General features: G+C 38.0%; 1 protein-coding gene across 1 annotated transcript in view; it reads left to right on the top strand.

Moving 5' to 3' along the window:
- Positions 1-23,290, top strand: part of NTNG1 (netrin G1) — a 142,029-nt gene that overhangs the window by 113,035 nt on the left and 5,704 nt on the right. The window contains exon 8 of the mRNA XM_041479578.1: positions 2,419-2,556. Coding sequence (XP_041335512.1) covers positions 2,419-2,556 — 138 coding nt within the window. The remainder of the gene's footprint in view (positions 1-2,418; positions 2,557-23,290) is intronic.

Consider the following 23,290-nt stretch of genomic DNA (forward strand, 5'->3'; position numbering starts at 1 on the left):
GTTAACCCTGAGGTTTGTCCTAGAGCTACTGTCAGCCCAGACTAATAAGCAGCAAGCCTGCAAGCCTCAGCCCATTTCCTCGCCTCCTTTCTTAGTTACACTCATTGTGTTTTGTTTGAAGCATCACATTGATGCTTCAATCTGTTCACCCAGTGAACAGATGACCATTTCTGTTATCTTCCTATCCTTACAAATAGTTCCCAGATGAAGGTTAGGATGAAAATTCTTTCTTGGTTGAGATCTGTAGGGGCTTTTTCCCCCACCCTGGAACCTGTGTGTGGTTTGCTTATTAGGGTGATCTGGGAATGTTAGTTTAGTGATATTTAGTGCCCTATTGTTGTAAGGGCATTGGAGATACTCGCTGCCTCCCTGAGGCACACTGAAATTGTGACCTTTGAGATTTGTAATGTCTTAAGTATTTGGTAGGCCTTGGGAAGTGTTCCACAAACTGTGATTCGTGTGACCCTGAATGTTCTGTAGGTGATATTACTGTAGTATCAATTGGGAAAGATGGAAGATAGAATTAGTCTGTTGGGTGTTCTGATTGGATCGACTAATTTTGCAAAATGGCCTGGCTTAAAACTTTGTTTCTACTGTTTACATTCCCTTCGATAGCATGATATGGGCCTGGAACTGCCTACATGTTTATGTGATAGAGTTCAGTAGGAAAGATTTCACTGGTTCAGGGTCTTGTTCTCTGGAAAATATAACATCCAGTATCACAGGCTATACAGTTCTTTCACAAATACTTGTTTAAATCACTGTAACTTCATTACATCTAACAAAGCAGTTTTTAACAAGAATTGGGCCCTCTGTTTTTAATGTAATTCCAAGCTTTTGTCTTTCAAGGTTTTCTATAAACACTCGTGAAGCAAATTTTACTTCCTGCATTCAGAATGTATCTCAAGTCTATGCCTGTTTACATAAGCATTTGATACATCTGATTAACATCAGAATTCCCAGCTTTTCAAAAGGCACTCACTTTGCTGTAATACTCAGCCTTGCATAGTATTTTTGGCATGTCAGTTTTACACTTCATTAATGAATGTTGCCAGCTAATTGACTCTATTATTATTGTGGAACCCTTTTGCCAAAGGTAACTATTCTTCTTCAGCATCCCAAATGTTCAAAGTGCCATCTGTAATTTATAGTTAATAAACAGTGAAACAACAGATGACAAATGTCTTTCTGGTAATTTTTTTTTCCTGTTAGTTTTTTTCATTGGAGGGAGATACATACATAGGTAACTTCCCAGTTCAACTCCATTTTTTCATTTATGGTACCACTGAGGTTTAACCTAATGCTAGGGAGCAATTGCCAGATATAATCATCAAGGCAGCACTGATTCACAAACATAAATCCAGTCTCCCAGCAGGTTGCCCCAAATCAGGAAGAAGCAGAGATCAGATGCTTCCAAAAGGAGTCTGTGGTCTCAGTTAACAGTGAAGTTACTCTGGGTCTACATGGGTCTACATAAAAATGAGATAACCCTTAATTTGAAACCAAAATCTAAATAACCAAGGTGAAGAACAGGAATGCCGAAAATGAGCTCTCTGAGCTCCTTGCCTTTGTTCAGCTGGCTGAAATCTGAACACAGATATTGTAATCACATTAAAGAAAAGGGCTGTGAATGAACAACACACTAAGTGTTGTGGGAGGAAATGTGTTACCCTACTTATTCTTTAATTAGCTGAACACATGTGAAAAATATACAGCGGGGAATGAGCCTCACTGCATTTTCCATCTGCACGCTGGGAGGTGAGAGAAATTAAAATGGCTGCATAAATCCCGTTCTTAAAGGTTTTGCATTACATTAGTGCTCACCTCAAGCTTTTCATTGCAGAATACGCAAAAGGTTTATTAATGTCACTGATAAATCAATCTCATCAATTTAATGGCAAATATTCACTTAAATTATTATACTGCTCTAAACCTATAAAGGAAGACTATCTTGGAAATAGGTAAAGTGCATTTATATAGCCCTGTAAAGACATCTAGCACTTCTGAAAATATTGAGTAATACAAATAAGCCTATTTTAATAAAGCAAAACATTTCACCCTGATGGCACATTGATATATCCATACTATACAAAGCTTTTCTAATGTTCATTAAATTGTCAAAAATATTCTTGCCAAAGAGAATATGTTACAATCACTTACCCTCAAGACCGTGGTATCTTCTGCTTTATATCTTTTCTGTTTACTTTTTCTCTTTGCATCATAAAACGTCTCTTCCTGAAATGACACATGCAAACAAATAAATGGACATGTAGTAATTATATTCACTACACTAGATGTTCTTAATAGACAGTCTTCCTTTACCTTTAGCACTGGAAATGCACCCTTTATTGGTATTGAATGAATTATCTCCACATGTAGACCTGAATCCAGTGTGTATGTGTTGTCTTGTTTCTGCAGACTGTTATTGTAACCCTTTTGGTTCAGTCCATGATCGCTGTAATGACAGAGGATTTTGTGAGTGTAAGGAGGGAACATCAGGGCCTAAATGTGATAAATGTCTGCCGGGATATATCTGGCACAGCTTGGGCTGTCAACGTAAGTAACTCTGAGAGTTGCCCCTCTCCTGCAGCTCCGCTGCCTCTCGTCCGTGTGCTGTCATGTGCCAATTCTTGGGAGCAGAGAACGAGCGAAAGCTCTGGGCTGTACCAGTGCCATAATGCCAGACCCTTGGGAGACTCCCAGCTGAAGGCACTGACTGTGCCATCCAGTTCATTCAATGCACTCTCAGTGTCCTCTCTCTCTCCCACTAACACCTGGAGGAGCTCCCGCTGGCATAGGTAAATACACGTCTTGGCAACTCTGAAGTAAGTTTGGTATACTAAAACATCAGCATATTACTTCCAAATTCAGAATTCCTACTAAAAGAAAGAAGGTGATTTCTCTGCATGTTCACTTTTTTCTGTCCTAAACTTCAGCTTCTAAGTTAATTATGCTTTCATACCTTTAAACTATCCCTGGACAATAACTGCAAAACACTGGCTTGGTACCTGTAATAATTAGTGAAAACAAGATGAAAGATAATCTTTGGAAAAAAATGGAAGTATACTTAACTTCCTTAAAAATAAGAGCTGAAATTTTCCTTAAATGGTGTTAGAACACATGTTGTTTCAATGCTTAGTGATATATTTTGCTTCTCTTCTGGTTAACGGGTCTTGTAAACAAATGAGTAGAAATATCACTTCAGTATATACAGATTTAGACTTTCACTGCAAATTTTGTTTGTAGTAATTTCTTAAGATTTATTCTTTTAACAGTTTTGATCATCTACTTCCAGAAACTCTGGAGAGTCCTCTCACATTTTCTTCCACCTTCTCTCACTGCCTGCATTCTTAACCACACACACATTAAAGACAGATTTCTATGAGAGCTTGCTTTTGATTCTTAAGACTGAGAAACACGAGAAAATAATTACTGACATCAATTAGTAATTACTGTCAGTAATTGCTAACACCAATTGGACAAATAATATAAAATTGGTCAATAGCCATACAAATGCTCTAAATACTCAAAACCAAATGCAAATCTTATATAATAATTTTTTTTTAAAAAGGCAATAATGCTAGAGATTACAGCTGCCTCTCCTGACGAGTACCTCTGAAGCAGAAAAGCTGGACTTGTGACAACACAACAAATTATACGGGGAAAGAAAACCAATAAATAATTTCAGGAAATATTGTGATAATTAACCAAATAGCATTAAAGATAGTAGATGAAAAGAAAAGAAGCTTGCATTCTTTTGCATGGCTTGCCTGGCAACACTGTTCAGTGCAGCCTGAGAAAACTGGACTTCCTCAGCTTCTACCAGCAAGCTCCTATTTGTATGTGGCAGGGCATTTAAACCAAACCATACTTTTCACATGTGGTTGTTGACTGTGTTCATTTTCCAGATGCTTCCACTTGAGTTATGATTCACAAAATTATTGGGTAGTTAGAATTGCAGCAGAAAGCAGGTGAAGTAATGTTTCAAGTTTCCAAGTTCTCTATTACTAATTCTTCACCAAATCAGATCCTAGTTACCTCCCAAACAACACACTCAGAAATATGTGGTCTCCCTCTGTCTTGCACCCCATATGCAGAAGATGGTTGTTGCCACCCTGTACCTTATCCTAGATACTGGCAAAATAACCATTGGAATTTATGAAGCATTGGAAATACTGCAGTGACCCGAACTACAAGGCAAAAAAACAAAAACAGAAATCAGTATGGTTCTCTGCATAGAATTTGAATAAAGAAAACCTACTACTGTGTCCACCCCGTGGGTTTAAAAAAAGATATTAAGCAGCTGAGGTACTGAACAAGTCTGGAGGACTGCTGAGCAAATTTTACCGTAATATATATACACCGGTTTGTCAAAGCAATTACTTATTAATTTCAGTACTTCCTATATTTTCGGGTTTGGACATTATAAGACAAATAATGTTCTTTTAATGAGGAGTTTTTTGAGCCCAGCATATAATTAGCTTAATTTTAGCTGAATCAAGAGTATCTGTAAAAGCTTTGGACAGTTTCTGGAAATGCAAGCTACTGCCTTTATATTTGCTGACAAAACTAATTGAGTTTCCCTCACTATGTTGTAATTTTCTGAACAAATCTCAGTCTGATTGTGTAACTGTCAGATATTCTCCAAGTTTGAACAAATTATCTGATCAATTTCAGAAGAAAAACAACTAGATGCGGTTGTCAGTTTTATGGAACAGACATCAAATTGTCATGTTTTACCAACCACACACTGATTTAAATCTCTTTTCAAGTCTTATCATGGAAGAACAGAATTTCAATTAATTTAATTTTGTACAGTGTCAGTTTTAGCTTTCTTATTTTCCCATTGAATTCTAAACAAATGACCAGGCAAGCAAGCAGACCCCAATATACAAGAAAAATAAGAACTCATTCTGTTGCCTTGGCAAAGCTCAAAAAGATTATTTGTCTGGACACGTAGCATGTGGTTTTGATCTGCTTTTCCCTAAGCCTGTGCTGCACAGGAACATAGATATGCAAAGATGGATACACACACTCACTCAACAGACCAATATGTGCTTGTTTACGTTTTGTTATACATAGGCTATTGGCATTATTATGAAATTCTATTCTTACAGAGCTTTGTTGCTAAAAACCATTGACCTAGTGCAAACAGAAGCTTGACTATAAATAAACAATTTAAATCTATACCATAGCTAGTTAATTACATGTATGATTCTGTAAGTAAATGGAGTGTCATAATTTTATATATTAGTAAACCTATCAGGGAAAAAACAACACAAAAGCCGAATTGAGTTTTCTAAGGCTCACAATATATCATTTGATAAATTACAGTTTGGAGTCTACTTTGTACCACACAAAGTAGAAGTCACAGAAGCTATTATCCTTACAACTATTTATTTAGGTACCTCACTCTTAGTGATTTAATCTAAACCCTTTGAGGATCCAGGCAGAGCGCTCCTCGCTTGGCGTCTCTGCGCACACTGAGGTCAGATGCAATTTTAGACTTTGCCTCCCAGATAAAAAGCACTGTGATAGCAGCTGTTATCTTCTTGCATTCAGGGTTTGTGCTGCAGAGACGTAGCGGTCAGCGGGGTCTGGTTGGTACAGGAAGGTTTGCTGCCCTCAGAAGAAGAGGCACAATAGATGTGGCTGTGCCTGCGCAGCTTCTGAGCCCTCCCCAGAACCCCTGTGGCCGCTGGCGTGGGCATGCGGGAACGTGCTGGGCTCAGCGGGGCCTCCCTGCCACATACCCACAATGGATTTTCTCACCAGGATCAAAGCACGGGAATGAATTCAGAACAGAACAGTTTGGTCCTGAAACCCTTTTAGAACTCCTGGAACATGAGAAATTACATAGCATAGCATATATTTGATTTTTCTATTTTACAGAAACTGAATGATTTCCTTTAAAAATGAACATTAAAACAGAACTAAAACTCCAAGCCTGGCAAGAAATTTAACCTTCAACTACAGTTGATTTGGCCAGTTTTTAACTGAACGTAGTGTTTTTTTGAAAAAAGGAACCTGTATCAAAAGCAAAAACATATAAACACGGACAAAATATTAAGTAGGAGCATTCATTTGATCTTCTACATGTATTGCTCACAGTTTGCATCTTCTGTATTTCTTGGCCATGACATTTCAGGTGATTAAAGTCCATTGCATACATACAGCAGCATTTTAAAGTAACATCTTTTAATTTCACTCACAGAAGCATTGATTCCAAAACTAGCTGCATATTTATCCAATCAGGCAAAGAAAAGATCTTTTGCCAATACCAGTTTGGCAGCAGAGCTCGAATTTTCATTAGGCGTGTTCCTCATGGGGGAAAAGGTGAGGGAAGGTTCAATGATTAATAATATTCTCTATCTCCCTTCATATAAAAACCAAGTAAACACATGGAACCCACAGCACTACAAAGGCCTAGAGTGAGTGAGAGTTTCCAATGGTAGCTGGCATCCCATAGCAAATCAGTGTTTTAAATTATCTTGGTTCAATGGTGCTAATCTTAAACAATTAGCAAATGAGTTTTCAGCCAGATGCCTTATATCAAGGTCTGAACAATGTATCTCATTTTACCCTTGCTCATTCATTTAAACAGAAGCAAGCAAAGGATTGCACTCTTATCTTCCATGCTCAAATTGGACTCAGTGCTTGTAGTCTTCCAGACTAAATATGTATTACTCTGTAACCTGTGAGATAATTCATATTCTGTCACAGCATGCATTTAACTTATTATATGATTACTTAAATACGAGCTTTTTAGGTGTGGATTTTTTCATGTGTTACAAATGTTAGAAGCTGGGGCTTTTGATCAAAATCATCATGCAGATTGTGTTGCCTAAGAAAGTCAAACTTGAAATTGTAAGCTTGGAATTTAAGCTTAACATTTGCTTTTGGAAGATTGGATTTACCGTTCAGCAAGAAAAGAGGAAAAGACATATACCATCTAATTATTTTAAAATCTTTTTTCAAAAATCTACATCCTGCACTTTTTTCTAGACAGATTGAATACATATAAATGCAATGGTCTCTCCAGTGAAGGTTAGTGATCTTTGACAGTTTGTACACAGATGTGTCCAGTACCTACACATTGAACTTGTGCCTAGGGGACAAGACAAAAAAAAAAAAAGAAACAGAGATGCAGAATCAAGGTGCCCTTCTTTCCTTTTCACCATTGCAGCCGCCTATGTGGGAATCATAGAATATCCACCTATCTATACATCTTTTTACCAATAGCAGTTTTAATGCTGTTAGCTGGTCAGGATACAGTAGGAATCCCCTCTGCACAGGTGCTGTACATACTTTCAGTTCTGCTGTGCTTTGGTGCCAAGGCTGGTACTAGTAAGCACACTGCTACACATGGGAGCTGAAGGGAAGTAAAATATAAAAAGAATTTCTTGAAAGGATAAAGTTCTGCTGGAGCTGAGCATTGTTGTCCTCAGGGAACAGTCATCTGTCCCTGGTCTTTATACAGAACATACTGCTTTCCAAAAACCTATTTTACATGGTTGTTATGCAGACTAAAGAAATTGTGTGTGTGTATATGGGGGTTTGGATGCAAAAGGAACAGACTCTCCTTCAAATGGCTGCAAATTTAAATCCAGAATAATTCTCTTTACATTAATCCAGAATACAACTTCTGCAACTCTCAGCAAAGTATGGTTTACAGATGTAAGACAAGCAAGGCAAGAATACAAATAAAATTACAGCATTATCAGACCTGATCCTCAGATGATGCAAAACACTAGTTCTGCTTGCCTGAGGGGAAGTGTGCTGGTGACTTACAGGTGTAATGCCATCCTGATAGCCTTTTAAAACCAGGGTCTTTTAAACCTGAGAAACAACAATGCAAATGTGCTTATTAATGCATTCCTTCCAAAATACACAACCCACAGAATACTCATACAGATACTAGGATACATAGAAAGTTGTTCACCAAAGTATGAATATCATGGAATGTTATTATTTTTTAATGAGATGCTATATTTGAAGGAGAAAAGGAAGGTTGATCTCTCTCTAGGGAGAATATATTTTAGTCAGAGTAAACATGTCAGAACACAAACACTGTATATGAACAGAAATGATTACGTGAGGCACCTCTATTCTATGAAGAGCACAGAGGGGATGAAAACATAAGATGCTCTGAGAGAGTTACACAGATCTGCATAATTCTTGCTGCATGCAAAGGTTGGAGACCATGCCTTCATTTTCTTCTTTTAGCACTGCTGCCTACAGCAGTGTGTGGGATATTGTGGAAATGGAAGAACCTGTAGAAGCAATAGGCTAGAGGGGTACTGGGGAGAGCTTAAGGACCTGATGTCAGTGTCTCTGTGCTGGAAGGCCTCTGTGAACAGGATGGGGTTGTGAATTAGGTAATACCTGTGTGTGGAGAAGCCAAAGAAAATAACAGGTAAATAAAATCAAGCAGAGAGTGAGGCTCAAAAGAGGGGACTAGTTTGCATAGTTACCATGTTATTGAGAGGCACCAGGCTCCTGACAGACTGAGCTCTTCAGGAGATTTACTCTGGTAACCTGGATCAGGAATTGCTTTTTCCAAAGCAAAAAGAAATGGTTCAGTACCAACATTTATACACCTGACCTTTAACAGAACAATTTTTCCCCAGCAAGGTGAGGGATTGGATTGGAGCAAAGAGGTTGTTCTCCTCTTGATCTTGCCCAAGTGTCAGCTTCAAAGCTGCTATTTCATGGCTGTCCAAACTGCTCTAATTGCAAGTGCTGCAATCCCTCTTCTCCCAATTCCCCACTATTTAGTCCCGCACCCCTAGCAATCTCTCAGGCAGTTGTTTGACCTTTCACTGAATGATTTCAGATCTAACTCAGCAGGACACTAACCAAAGAAGAATAGGTTTTTTGCCATGTTAGTTCTGTGATATGAATCATCCACTGGTTGGACAAGCAGGAGCACCCTGGGAGAGCATAACCCACTCAGCTGGGGAGGGATGGAAGCCTGGCAGCCAGTCAGGCTGGGCTGCCGTGCAACCATGTCACATCACTCCCCATCTCTAGACCATTCTACACTCTAAGAACTTGCCAGAATTTTTACCTGACAAAGCCACAGAATTTCAGAAGGATGAGCAGGTGGATAATTAGGGAAACGACTTAAAAACATTACCCTTAAAAAAACCCCAACATTCTGTACTCTCCTAAAATAGTTTTAAAAATCCACTAATCTACAGAAAAACCAACAACTCTCTAATATTATCTTGTACTGAAGCAGAATGATAACTTTTCAGAGAACAAAACTAGGATTCTGCATGCAGAGCCAAATCGGACAGTGGTGATGGATGTGAGCAGAGTGCATTTCCAAAACAGCCCAATTCAAAGACAGTGAATACAATTTGTGGCATCTTGTGTATTTTTAGTGCTGTATCAGGGGGGAGTTCTGAACAACTAAATATCAGGAAATTCATGAAAACTTAAGCAAGTAACATTATTTGTTTTCTTCAGTCAGATGATTTTAAAATGGTTAATATTTGATAGCACAATGATAAATATTTTAATAGAGTATATTGCAGTCAGTTAGGAATAGATCAAAAAGATACAAAGTAAGCTCCACTAGATAAACTTTTATTAGGTACATGAAATAGAACATAAAGCTTGATAGCAATTACTACTTAATCTATTCACATTTGGAAACGTATTGAAGGGGAAACTTATAACTCAGTTGTTATGAATTATTAAATGTTCATTTGAACAGTGATGAGCAGGACTTCTTTTCCTCTGAAAAATCTGTCACACTTTCCTTTTAAGCCTGCTCAGTGGCCATAGATTCTGTGTAATTTGCCTGCTCACTGCCTTTTTATGAGGACAGAATAAAGAGATCAGTAGCAGCACAGACACACCCAGATGGGGCATTTTTATGAAGGGGCTTTCAAAGAACCATTTGGAAGTAATCTCCATCCTACTTAACTGCAGATAAAAATTACTGACCTGAGGCAAATAAAGATAGCCAAGGTTTCCTATCTTGGCACTGATGCAACTGATGGCATTGCTGACACCAGCACGTGCTGATTATCAAGGCTTCAGCAGTTGTTGTTTTAACTTCCTTTACGTATGTGCAGACACAATGGTATGGAAACCAATGTTTCCTTTAGAAGGAGCTGATGGGTTTTAACTTGAAAAGTGCTGACAGCCTCCACTAACAGAAGTTAAGCTTCCCCACTTGTATTAAAGTTTAGAAAACGCCTTATAATTACACATTTATAAATGGATGCCATGGAAGTAGGTATACTATGATTTTGTCCACCTGTAAAGTTAAATTTTAAAATACTAGCTTGCACTTTTGATGGATTTCAGAGTTACTTTAGGTATAGGGGCACACCTAATATTAAGGTGTGTTTCTACTCTGAATTTAAACATGCTGAATAGATGTAATCCTAAAGCAATCAGCCTTTCTAATGTCAAATTTGTAGTTCTACAGAGCTGAGTATTGTAGTATCTAACAGAAAAGGAATTCAAGACCCTTTTTACATACTACTACTATTTGACGTACTTGTTCAAAATATTTTGGATGTCTTAATGAAGTGACAGTGTTTGTTATGAGTAATCAGTAGAGGTGGGGTTAAAAATTTTCAGACTGAAGGTTTTAAGGAAATTTAGTTAAACTAAGGGAGTTATTATTTAGTATCAATAAACTGAGCACTTCAGCAAAGAATTTCTGAATCGAATCAAGACCTTTCAAGGTGTGAGCTCTTAACTAAAACACTTAACAGAAGTGTCTTTTTACATCTCCCAGTTCCCATTTCACCCTACTTTCTGACCATTTTACCTGGCTCATTTTAGAGCTGGTCTTCAAAACCTTTCATTCCTGTGAGTCATGTGCTTATCTTCATGCTTGCAGGCAATGGAACACCTCACTGTAGGAACTAAAGCTGTTCTGAGCTGGACCAGTGCCCTCTGTGTGACACCTGCAGGCTGTATGAGCTTCAGGCAGCAGAGGCACCCAGCTGCTGGAAGGTGCAGTTGATAGATTTTCTCAGCCAAAGAATTCATCAATATCCTCATATTTAATTGGTCTCAGTGAGTCTTTCAGCCACTAATTTGCCTAATAACTTACTGAGACATTCATACTTTTGTTATCCAGATGTTCTGGGCACAAGTTCACAACAACAGCAATTAAATATCTTTGTTTAACTGGTTGGTTGTTCCTTCCTGGTGCTTGAGAGGAAGAATAAATGAATATCATTTCCAATTCACCTTTTCTATAACATCTGTGATTTTAAAGACATATATTTTATTTTTCTTCAATCTGTCTTCCTTTTCTTACACTGAAGAAACATAATCTATTTAATCTCTCCTGTTATATGGCCTGCTTGTAGCTGTGACAGCTTTTCATCCTACCTTTTATGGTTGTACTACATATATATCTTTTCAATATCAGGACTTCATGCAGTGTTCAAGAGATGGGCACATCATGAAGCTATATAGGGACATTGTGGTGTTTCTACTTCACTCTTTTTCCTGCCTTGAAAAATTCAATAATCTATTTGCCTTTCTGACTGATGAAGAGCATTAAGTCAAAATTTTCAATAAAACACCCTGAACTACTCTTAGGGTGCCTTTTCTAAATGGTACAGCCAAGTATCTGTAGGAATACTTTACTCTTGAACACTTAATTTCTGTCACCCACGCCTTAGAAATTTTTCTGAAGGTCTTTATAGCCACAATACCTTTGTAGTCTAAGCAAATGTATTACACCATGCTTCACTCATTTTTCTAGCAGAATTCTATATGTGTAAGTTCTCATAAGACTGATTAGTAGTTTCTGACATCTATTCTTAGCCTGCTTCTGATTATTCAAGCTATAATTATTCCATAAAGAAAAAAAATAAATTAAAATGAAAAAAAAAAGATCCCTGCTGAGGTATCTTGGAAAATGCTTTTTGTAGAGTAAGATACATTGTCAATCTGATATTTTGCATCCATATACTTATCTGATTCCTTAAAAAATCTTTTACTAGGTTTGTACATTATTATTTCTCTCTTTCATACTTATCATGTTCACTCATCTAACTGTTAATTCTGTTCTTCATCACATTTTCCATTAACTTGCCTGCTGCAGACATTCTAATTGCCAGTCTCTAGTTCCTCTCCATCTCCTTGAAAATCTTTATAAAAATCACACATGCCACAGGTCCTTTTTTTGTAGTTAATCAAGCCATCCTGACAATTAGAAAAATTAAAATTAGAAAAATCACAAGTAGCAGTGAAAATGTTGTTTCTGCATTTTTTAAAAATTCTCAGCAGTAATATTTGCTTCTGGTGGTCTGATGCAACAGACTTCCATTTTTAAATAATGGTTTGTATGAGCGTTCAGACACACCTCCAGAACGTGTCCCCATCACCACAGGCAGGAGTCTGGTAACCTCCCAAAGCTCTTCCATAGTTAATAGATTTTTCCCTTCCCTACCTTACAAAGCATTTATTTGCCTACAGCCTTTCTAGAAGGCCTGGCTTCTCCTATGTTTAAAAAAAAATTTAATGGCTAATTTTTATGATTTTACTAAATTGCTCAATCATTTCTGGCCTACCTTGGTACTTTAACCAGTTCTTACAGCTCAGTTAATGTGTTACAGCTCAGAGAATGTGTACTCTTTTGTTTTTTCCTTCATTTCATCAAAACTGCACCATTTTTCTTAACCCTTTGTAATCGTATCTTCTTATAAAAATTTTTAACCTGATACTAACGATGTAATTTTTATAAGAATCCTTTTAAATAGGTTTGGTTTGGGGGTTTTTTTGATACTTACTTGACTCTACATCTCAAATACAACCAGCTCACCAAATCACCTGCAAACATTCTGCCCCTTCAGCTTTTCCTTGCATTTCTCTCTTGTAAGTATCTGCATGAACATCTTCTCCCATACCCATACACCTGAGACATGGACCAGCCCTTCCAGCTATTTCAAATTCCTCTTCAGGTTAAGCATGCAAGGAAAGATTTTGACAAGGAACATGGGTATGATAAAATCAGGAACAAAAGCTTGATCTCATAAATGTCAGTCCAGCTTTTTGTCAGATCTTTGACTACCACCTTTTATAGCACAAACTCACTGTGAGAATGAATAGAGCTTTACAGGATTTACAGTATAAATTTAGAGGGGACTCAGCCCATACAAAAGAACCATGATGTTCAGTAAAATATTAACAGCATTGCTCTTTCCATTTCTCCCAACTCTGCACAATTTTGAGATATTGTTTTGTTGACTATGGCCTGTTCTTCTCTCATGTTGGACTACAGTCAATGGTAAAACCATTTTAAAAGACTTCTGGTAGAAGCCAAGCTCCTTATAATTACCTTGGCTTCTAAAGAGAATAATTAAATTGTTAATAAAATTGTTACCTGTATTCATCAGGTTAGAAGAGAAGTGACAGTGCTGGAAGTTTAAAGATGTTACAAAGAAGGGGGAAGAGTTTGATTGTAATTCAGTTGTTGGCAATTAATTTCTATAGAAGACTACTTGTATCTGAAATCAACTTGAAGTAATTATATTGAAGGGACTGTATTCATTAACATCACTGGTGTCAATAGGCAGCTGAGGTTCAGGATGATTAAAGTGTTATACCCAAAATTATATTGTGTTTTTATAACTACATCTTGGACAGGTACTTCTTGAGATGCATTTTTCTTCTTGCCAATGACTTGTCTGTCTTTTTGTTCAGATGGACATGGAAAGCAACGCAGTAACAACTGCAGTGATGGCACTGGCTGAATCTAGAGCCAATATTTTGATTTGCACTTGTCTGTAGATCAATTTACCCAATTTATTCCCTTTCTAGAGACTGAGTGGAATAGTTTTCCAGATCTTTCACATTTTTTAGACATTTATCTGTATTTTCCAGATTTACAAATCTCTCTGTGGATAACCCAAAACATTGTTCCAGCTCATGGAACCAGTATCCAACTGGTTCTTACTCTCTTTCCTGCTTAAATTTGAAACCTTTTCCAATAAACCCAAGGCCAAGGTTCTTGCCTTCAAAACCTCTAGGTTATAAGGAGTTCAGCTATAATCTCTTTGGAGGAGGAATTCACCCTTTAATAGCTGTTTAGGTGAGCCTTAAGAAGCAGCACCAAGCAGCTACACATCAGGGGCACACAGGGGCTAAAATAAAGAGCTACCAGATGTGTTCCCCACGTGCACTACCCAGCCCCCAAACAAACTGACAAGTAGGAGGAACAAACTCCAGTGTCCTCAGTACAGAAACAGCAGTCCATGGGAGACAGTTCAGTAGGGTGTTCTGTTCATGAGGTGCTGCCCCACTGAGCTCTGAATAGCACACATACTTTAAATGGGAATTCAACTTGCTTTTTAAGCCAAAGGATCCTTGAAATAGGACTTTTACCTTGAAGAATTTAGAATTTCATTTCCAAGGAGTGTGCACAGTTTCATCACATGTAGCTGTTCCTTTAAAGAGCTGAAGCTGCATTTTGATCATGAGGCAATAAGCACTGACTAGCATCCAAGGCAGACAAGTTACTCTCACAAAATTCAAAAACCTAACATACTTCCTACTGATTTCAGGAACAGGATAATCCTACAATGAGATTTAAACTAGGGCTTGCTAGTGCAAGGAAATTCATCTTGAGGGCAAGCATAGCATCCTTAAATCAGCTCCATTATGTTGACATTATGCAGCAGAGCACAGCTCTTTGCAAGGAGGCTTCCACTCTCAGAAAGAGCATTCTATTCCACATATCTTAGAGACACATTACAACAGCACACTGCAACATACCGCAACACAAACATCTCAGAAATTGAGCTGGATACTTTCTTTGAAATGCTTCCAATTACGTTTGCACACGTGCCCTTTGGTACACAACTGGGGAGAAATATGAAAGGTGGCATGTATACTGCATAACTTCTGCAAAGGTATGAAAATTTGGGTCAAGATTTACACCACCTGTCAAAATAAAGCCATATCCTGCAATAATTTTTCTGCAATGACCTGAGAGCTTTGCTAGTTCATGCTAAACCATTACTGATTTAAAACAAAGTGCAAAGACACTTGGGGAAGTGTACTCCAGTTATATCTTTTATTCAGTGGCAACATGACAACTTAGCGATGATGCTGCAGCCCACGCTGCACTGCACCATTAGAAGGACCCTGAGTGTTTTGCAAATACAAAACATTGAGCCAGCTAAGATGTGTTGAGCACCTCCCTCACCTACTCCTACCCGCCCTGGCTTTAGCCCAAACCCCTCTCCAGAGCTGTTCCAGTTCCAACTACTTCTCTTTAGCACTCCTCCTGCTGTTTTAGCTAAACAGCTACTCATTCCATAGCTTCTGGCAGTCTTCAGAAAACCAGCATCCCACTCAGATCTGCCATGTTACCACTTCAGAAATGCTGTCCTCACAGCAGAAAACCTTTGCCTTTCAAACTCCTGTCATACCCTCACTCTGGGGCTGTTTGAAACCTGAGCAGGCGCTGTGCTGGCTGGCCATGCTGCCAGCCCTGCTTGCCTTGGAGTTCCATGAAGTAGGAGGAGGTTCCATTGCTGTTTGCCCCCAGTGTTTGTCCCTCACAAGGCTCCAGGCCTACAAAAATTCATCCTACCTGGAACGACAGCCTTTCCTTGCCCTCCACTAGCACATGCAGCACAGGCGTGCCATTGGAGTCGATGTCAAGGAATACAGAGTTCTCAGGGATCTGATCAGCCAGATTTCCATTGCCATCACTGCCAAGGCTGCTGGAAGAGAAGAACAAACGTGACAGGAGCTGTGGGAGCTCATATGTAATGTAGAGGGTTCTCTGGGGCAGATGACAGGACTGGACCCAATGAGATAAACTTGCCAGGAAGTACAGATTAATCATTATCCCAGGTCTGTTGTGCAGAAATTTGTCTCCTTTTTCACTGAGAGTTTTAAAAGAAATATAGTCAGACATGATGTTTTAAAAGTGCATTCTAAAAATATATTTTCAAAAAAATTGAGTGTTTCTTATGTGACCCTTCCTTTTCCAAACCAGAGGTTCTTGACATTGCTGTACACACAACCTCTCAAGAGCAGGAGAAAATGACCAAGGTCTTGGTTTCTCAGTCTTAAGTGCAGGTGGAAGACCTTTTAAGTGACACAACTACTTTTTGCCATCATTAGATTTAAAGCTATTGATACAATATATCTTTAAAAATATCTAGCACACTATCTACAGTACTTTATTAGATCACAATGAAGGTATCCTTGGTATTTTTCAACTCTGGCATGACTTGACAAATTAAAAATTGGAGAAAATAATTTTAAACAAAATAAGGAAAGTACTTTGAAGTTAAATCACATTTGGCAGTTATCTATTCCTCAAGGAACCCAGGTTGTTTCAGTCTTCATTAATAATTAAATTTTAACACCTTTGTGCATCACAATTGATAAACAGAAATATAAGTACGTTAATCAGCATGCCAAAAGTAATGCTAGAACCATATAAAGCTCACAGGGAAACAGCTCTTACTCATGAGAATAAAGCTCTGGTCTTTTTAATATCCTGAATTATCCTAACACTTTGTCATAGTAAGCAATATCAACATCCATGGTTAGAGACATTATCTTTAGTTTGTATGCTGATAGAAAAACCTTCTCAGACATTATCCCAAACAAACCATGCTGGGTACTCTCTAAGACAGGTCTATGTTTATTCAGATCTTTTTCTACATTATAGCAAAACTTTAAAGTTGATTAAATAAGATTAATATAATTCTTTTACTATTGAAACAACATATTAGTGGTAGCCTGCATATCAATATTGTGAAAAATCTGTAGGTTGCCTGTATGCCTGCTTCAGCTCTACTGGTTGGTGTGTAATAATGAACATCTTTCAGACGTTTTTGTTGAACTGTGTGATGAGTCAGATTTTTAAATGTTTTCAGGTAAAAAAACACTGGCTAAGACTGTGACATTGGTTACACCTGGTAAAATACTGCAGAAAAACTGGAGTGCCTGAAGAAGATTGTGTTGGAGAGAGGAGCTGTTATCTGGGGTTTCCCATCTAATGGTTGCTCTGTCATGAAGATAAATGCACAGTGATAACCCGAAGCAAATCTGTGTGCAGCAATAAATATTGTTGATGAAAACTAGCATGCAGCAACTAATAGCTTTAATTATTTGATACATTAATTTATTCGTTCTTATTTTTGCAGAGTGCTACATGCCAGCTGTTTGAATCATCTTATTGGTATTCTGATGAAAAGAGTGGAAAAGTAAAGCATTGCACCAATTAAAATCCCTCTCACAAGAGAGCATGTTATCATCTGATATATCTCAGACAGGAACTAGGATATAAAAATCTGCTTGTTGAATTCATTTTTTAATTTTAGTGTAATACAAAAATAGACAATAACAGGTAATGGTTTTATAGATCAGATGAAGCAGAATGGGTAAAATATTTGCATATCTTTACTGTGTACCTTATGTGTGAATATGAAGCAGCTGAAGGTCTGATAGGTGAGATTAGAAGGAGATACGATACACGGCATTGGTATTTGAGATTGTCAGAGTATTTAATCATCTTATGCAATCACATATGACAATTGGACAAGATTGCATAGTCATTTTTTAAACTTCATAGTTTAGAAACCTTTTCAAAGCAGACTGTCAGCAAACTCCCCTGGAAACAATAATCAACTCTGCTGTTGCATTTATCTAATCAGCAGTTCAATGTAATAAATAGAGCAGGAATTCACAGGACCTGCATCATTCCCTCCTTTTGTTTGCACAGGCAACTCATTGGACTTTCCTTGGCATCAATTCCCCATTGTTCACTAGCAATAAGAAGTTCTACTCTGAATAGCTTTGACACCTGTAGGGAAGTGTTTTTATCCCCATTCTAAAGCTGGCTCAGCAAAAGCACTCTGCAGCATTTCATCCACACTCAAAACAATAAATCAATGTAGATTCATTCAGAAAGATCTCCTGATTCACAGCATTGTTACTTGAACAAAAAACTCCATCCCTCACTTCACACATGTTGTAGGAATTATGCAAATGTCTTACCTTTGCATTGTAACTAATGTTCACATAAATTCACAATGTTCATCTCCTGAGAGATTCTACACCATTAATTTTGCACACTGGTGTTTTGGTCTCCTGTAGGAGAACATTGTCCTGATATCTTAAACCTTTCCTTTGGCAAATGCACACAGAAGGAATATATAATGACATGCACATACAAACTTGGCTTTACCTTTCCTTGTGGTCACTGTGAAAGAGCTGATAAATCACACTTCCATTTAGTTACATACCCATCCCACTTTAATACCCTTTACAATTACTAAAGTGCAGTTAAAGATTGCTGGTGTTTCCATTACAAATGCTGGTTTATGTAGTTTAGAAGTTGATCATAACATATATTTCCACTAGGATTTTTACCAATTGTTCAAAAGCTCCCATGCAATTGGCTTGCAGCCAAAGTAGTGAGAAGAATGTTTCCAAGTTTCAAATTATTTTAGATCACAAATAACTTTAGAATAGCAGTAATTATTAATAGAAGCCATCAACAACACATTCTGTCACTCTCTTTTACCCCTTCCCTAAAAAATTTAGGAAAATAATTATTAGAATTATTCTAATCCCCCAAATCATTGGGAAGTATTTTCAGTTGTTATTATCTTGCCTGGTTTTGCTGCCAAATAAAGTAACAAGTGTTTGGGGCTATTTCATGGATTTTCAAAGTCTTCAGTGTAGTGTTCACTGGGAAGAACAGCCAAAAGAGATACTATTTTCTCTGTAAACAAAGACAAATTCTTTGCATTCTTTTGTGCCCATAACATTATTCCAAATCAAACACCTTAGCAGCCAAGGATGCAGGAACATTCAGCCTTTTATATAATTCATAATCGTGTATTTGAATTGCTGACCTTTGCATGATCCTGCTTTGGTTTGTTTTCCAGACTTTCTCCCGTGGTTTTGTGCTCTATAACAGCAATACTTTTTGCAGGTCTGTTTCATAATTTTTGGGAAAATCAAGATCCAAGAAAATCCTGTTGTTGCACATGAAGCAGAAAATGCTGCTGTGCAGGCAAGGTCACCCTGCCAGCCCTTTGGATAGGACTGAAGTGGCCATAGATGTCTCAGGAGCAGTGGCAGCTGGGTGTTCCCAAAGTGCCACTGAGCCAGGAGAGGACAGGAGGGGTGAGGGACAGCAGGACAGGAGTCCAGCACACAGTCTCCCAGGCCAGGGGAGTAGAGCAGCTCCAGAGGCAGCCATGGGGTCAGGCACAGCCTGCAGAGCTCGCCTGGAGCAGGGAAGCTGTGCCTCAGATGGGAAGCTGCAGGCAGAGGCTGGCAGCAGAGCAGGGCCCAGGAGCCCCTGGCAGCACTGCTCCCCAGTTAAAGCTTCCAGAGCTCCTGGGCACACCTGCCAGCTCCATGTGCATGTCTGAATGCCTTCTGGAAAGCTAATGGCAGTAGCTGCTCGTATTTAGGGAACCTAATTCCACCCCCCGATTCATAGGGCCTTTTGATGACTTCATCTTTTGCATCTGAGCACTTTTTGTGCTTAACCAGTTTTACTGATAGTGGTTACATCTAAACCATGACCTTGCTGTTGGCAATAGAAAAACAAAAAAAAAAACAAAAACACAACAACTCTGGAGTTATAACTGCTTCTTTTCCTAGTTAAGGGAAGAGAAGACAGGTCATGTAAGAATGTTCATTTTTCTCGAGCAGAGAGGAATAATGACACTGTAGCTTACAGCTTTGTAAGTGAAATATGAATGATGGGGGCATGTAGTCCCTTCTGAGCAACTAAAGCTGATATGTAGTTTATTGCTCTCCTGAGATTACCCTAAAGTATGATCAGGGTTATACCAACTCAGTGGTGCTCCTCCATAAGCAAAGCAATAAAAAGAATAGGGAAATTTTTCTTCCCCCCACTTTGGGAATCATCCTCTTTTGTACAAGTATGAAACTGGAACCATCAAAATCAGAAAACTGAAAGGTTAAATCATTCATTTCCTGAAACCAAGGAAGATTGAAAGGTATTAGTTCAACTATAATTCTTAGATAACTAAATCTGCATTTGTTTTCATCCATTTTAATACATAATCATGTGTAGTTTCTACCAAAGCTACTATGGCTATCATGTATCAGTATCAATTCCAAAATTCAGTTCTCCCTCGTGTCCTTTTGACAGGGTAGATGTATTTCTTCTCATTATTCTTTATTAATTAAATCCAAGGATTTTAGATTAAGAATAGAGATGAAAAATGAGAAAGCACAGACACAAGCTGTGAAAAACAGTAACTTTCTACCTCTACTATCCTCATACCATGGTTAAAAACCCCCACGTATTCTGCACAGAATTTTGTGCTTTCAGTGGTGAGACATAATCAACTAGGCTTACCCATGTGGATGCTAGGATAAATTACTGCCTATTTGCAGGAAAGGAATCACCATCCATTCTTTGGCTGTGTGCTGGGCAGAACTCTGAGTAATAGCTACATCTTCTTGTAGAAACTCTGAAGACTTCGCCTGCAGTTTGATTAGAACGGGCTTGGCTTTGAACTGCCTGTTGTGCAGAAAAAACAGAAATTATATGAAGGCAAACAATCTAAAAATTCTACTGGAAATTTTCAGTATCTCCATTACTCCCCTATTAATTTACTCTCTGATAACTTAATAAAAGTGGTCTGATAAAAAAATCAAGTGTCATTTCAATTGTGCTTCTAATAGGCATTTCTAAGACAAGTCAAGATGGAGATGTCTGCCTTTAGAAACTACTCTCACTTGGTCAATGTTTATTTCCTTGTATTGCTGGCAGTACAATTAATCACAACATTGTTTCAGCTTTGCACCAGAGATCTTTGTATTAATGTTTGTCATTTTATGACCATAATTTTGACACAGTAAGATATGCTTAAGTCTTGTACTTGTCTGCAGTGATTTATTTTGTCTTAGCTTAAGAATGTGCTTTGGTAGATAAGTGCAAACCAGTTTTATTTTCATGCTATCAAAGCATCTGCCTTGTCTTGATAGTATCCTAAGATAGTTTTACTACCACAGCAAATGTTGAATTAGTGTCACTTCTAAACAAAGAAATTACTATGAATATCTTATTTCTAAGAACAGTAGCTGTTTTTCATATCAGGTATGTTTGTAGATTCAAAGCACCGAAGAAGTCTGATCAACACTGACACATATTCACAGTAGTAAAACATTTTAAAGCCATTTGGCAGTAATGTAAATGGTAACAATAAATTAAATTCTAAACATTAGAATAAAATAAGTAAAATGAGTACTTCTAATTGGAAGACAGGCAAAGGAAGAAATCTCAGCAACAAAACCTTCAACTCAGTTATTACTCACTGGTTATTCAAATGAGTAAGATACTTAAGCTATAAAAACTTGAAGTATTGTCATGTGCTGTGCAGCACGAACTGTAACAGCAGTAGCTGTAACCTTTCAGGAGAAGCCTGACTACTGTTTTGCCCATGCCCTTTTATCCTCTTACCTGACATCTATGCTATATGGGTGAGATCTCAAGAGTCAGTGGAATTCCACGTAGAGATCTTCAATATACAGCAAGTATATATTGTATTTTCAAGATTTTTTTCCAAATAGTGAAGATATTCATTGCTGACTGTCGCAATTTGAAATATTTGCAATCATATATTCAACTGGAACATGCAACTGGGTACAACTGGAAACAATTTCACACCTTTGCATTCGAATGAGACTAAGTCTTTTGCATTCCCCAATTCCATTTCTGCCTATTTGAAAAAATGTGGGGAAAATATTGCTAATGCTGTCACAACTGCAGATGTTTTCTTGCTATATATGTATGTGCAGATGCTGACATTCTTACTAGGCATTCACACAAGCTTCATTCACTGCAATTTATTTTATATTTTGGGAGTGTTTTTACCATTTATTGATTAAATGATCACAGATTTAGAGAATAATGCATGTTAGTTACAGGCTTCTCATAGTATTCACAGGAACTAATTCTGCATTTGACAAGAAATCGCTTGTGCTTGGTCTGGATTTACTGTACTTATTTATGCAGCGAGACGAAACCTCCCAATTTTTTCATGGCATTTCAATGTGCTGCTCAGTGTCTATATACAGACAGCCACTGCATATGTTGGAGCTACCTATAAACATCATTACTGAAAACATGGGTTTCACTATGCTGGCTTTTTACTCGCTTATGCACAGACAGAATATTCTGTTAGCATGTATGCTGAAATCTTCCTCATTCATGAGTTCAAGTTAATATTCTTTACTAAATCAGAAGGACCAAGGAAACAAATGCATTAGAGAAAAAACAGCCAAGAATAATTTTTTCAGCCATTAGACCTGCATGCTCTCAAAATTATGAACAATAGATGGAATCCAAGGTCAAAAATTCAGTAGTGCCAGTAACAAAAACCACTGACAAACAGTATGGAAAATTCACTGCAGCAGAAGTCAGGGCAAAGCTTGCATCAGTGCTTTAGAAAAGACAAATATGTTGTGTAATATATTCAGAGCTGTCAACCCAGCAACCTGTCCAGGGACCGTGATACTCATGATCTGGGAGACAAAAAGGAGGAAAGTGAAGGGATGGTTTTAAAGAGAGAGGGAGAGAGAAGTCTGTAACAAATGATGCCACAAAAGATGCACACTGAAGGAAAACAGTGATAGAAGCGAACGTAGGAAATGTTGTTTGAAATTTAAGCCTTAAGAATTCAAGAAAGGAAGCAAGGAGCTCTAATAAAAATTTTTCTTTCTGTGACTTTATCATTAATGTCTTTATGTTGTTCTCACAAAGGAAATTTCATCATAAATCCAGATTTTGATGCAGAAAGAGAATACCATCTATCCCAGCTCAAAAAGTGTGTCAATAGCCTGTCCCACCTGAACAAGATGCTACTGTAGGCAAGTTGTACAAAAATTAAGGTAGTACAAAGAAAGTAGAAATTCATTTTCTTCCCTCTTGGATGGCCTTTGGAAAAGACAGGAGTGTAGAAGAAACTGTATTTAAGCTCTGTAGCATCTTGTTGTTGTGTCTGGGCAGCAGGCAGACCTAAAGCCCTGGGCATGTGCTCTGCAGCTGCCCAGACACAGCAACAGAAGGTCCTTAAGCCAAGAGCACACGGCTGTGCCTGAGGTGCCCTCCAGACGGAAGAGAGCAATGCCTGCATTTCTTCTCTCTGTTGCTGCCTCAGAACTAATATCAGCCAGAGCTGTCTAACTCTTTTCTTTCAAGAAGCTGCAAAGATATTAAAGTTGAGTTTTGGAGAGACTCGGGAATTTTCATGTATTATTCAGATTTGAACATTTAAGAGGAAAG

The sequence above is a fragment of the Pyrgilauda ruficollis genome, unplaced genomic scaffold (assembly GCF_017590135.1).
Source record: "Pyrgilauda ruficollis isolate IOZ18807 unplaced genomic scaffold, ASM1759013v1 scaffold49, whole genome shotgun sequence".
Classification (NCBI taxonomy): domain Eukaryota; kingdom Metazoa; phylum Chordata; class Aves; order Passeriformes; family Passeridae; genus Pyrgilauda; species Pyrgilauda ruficollis.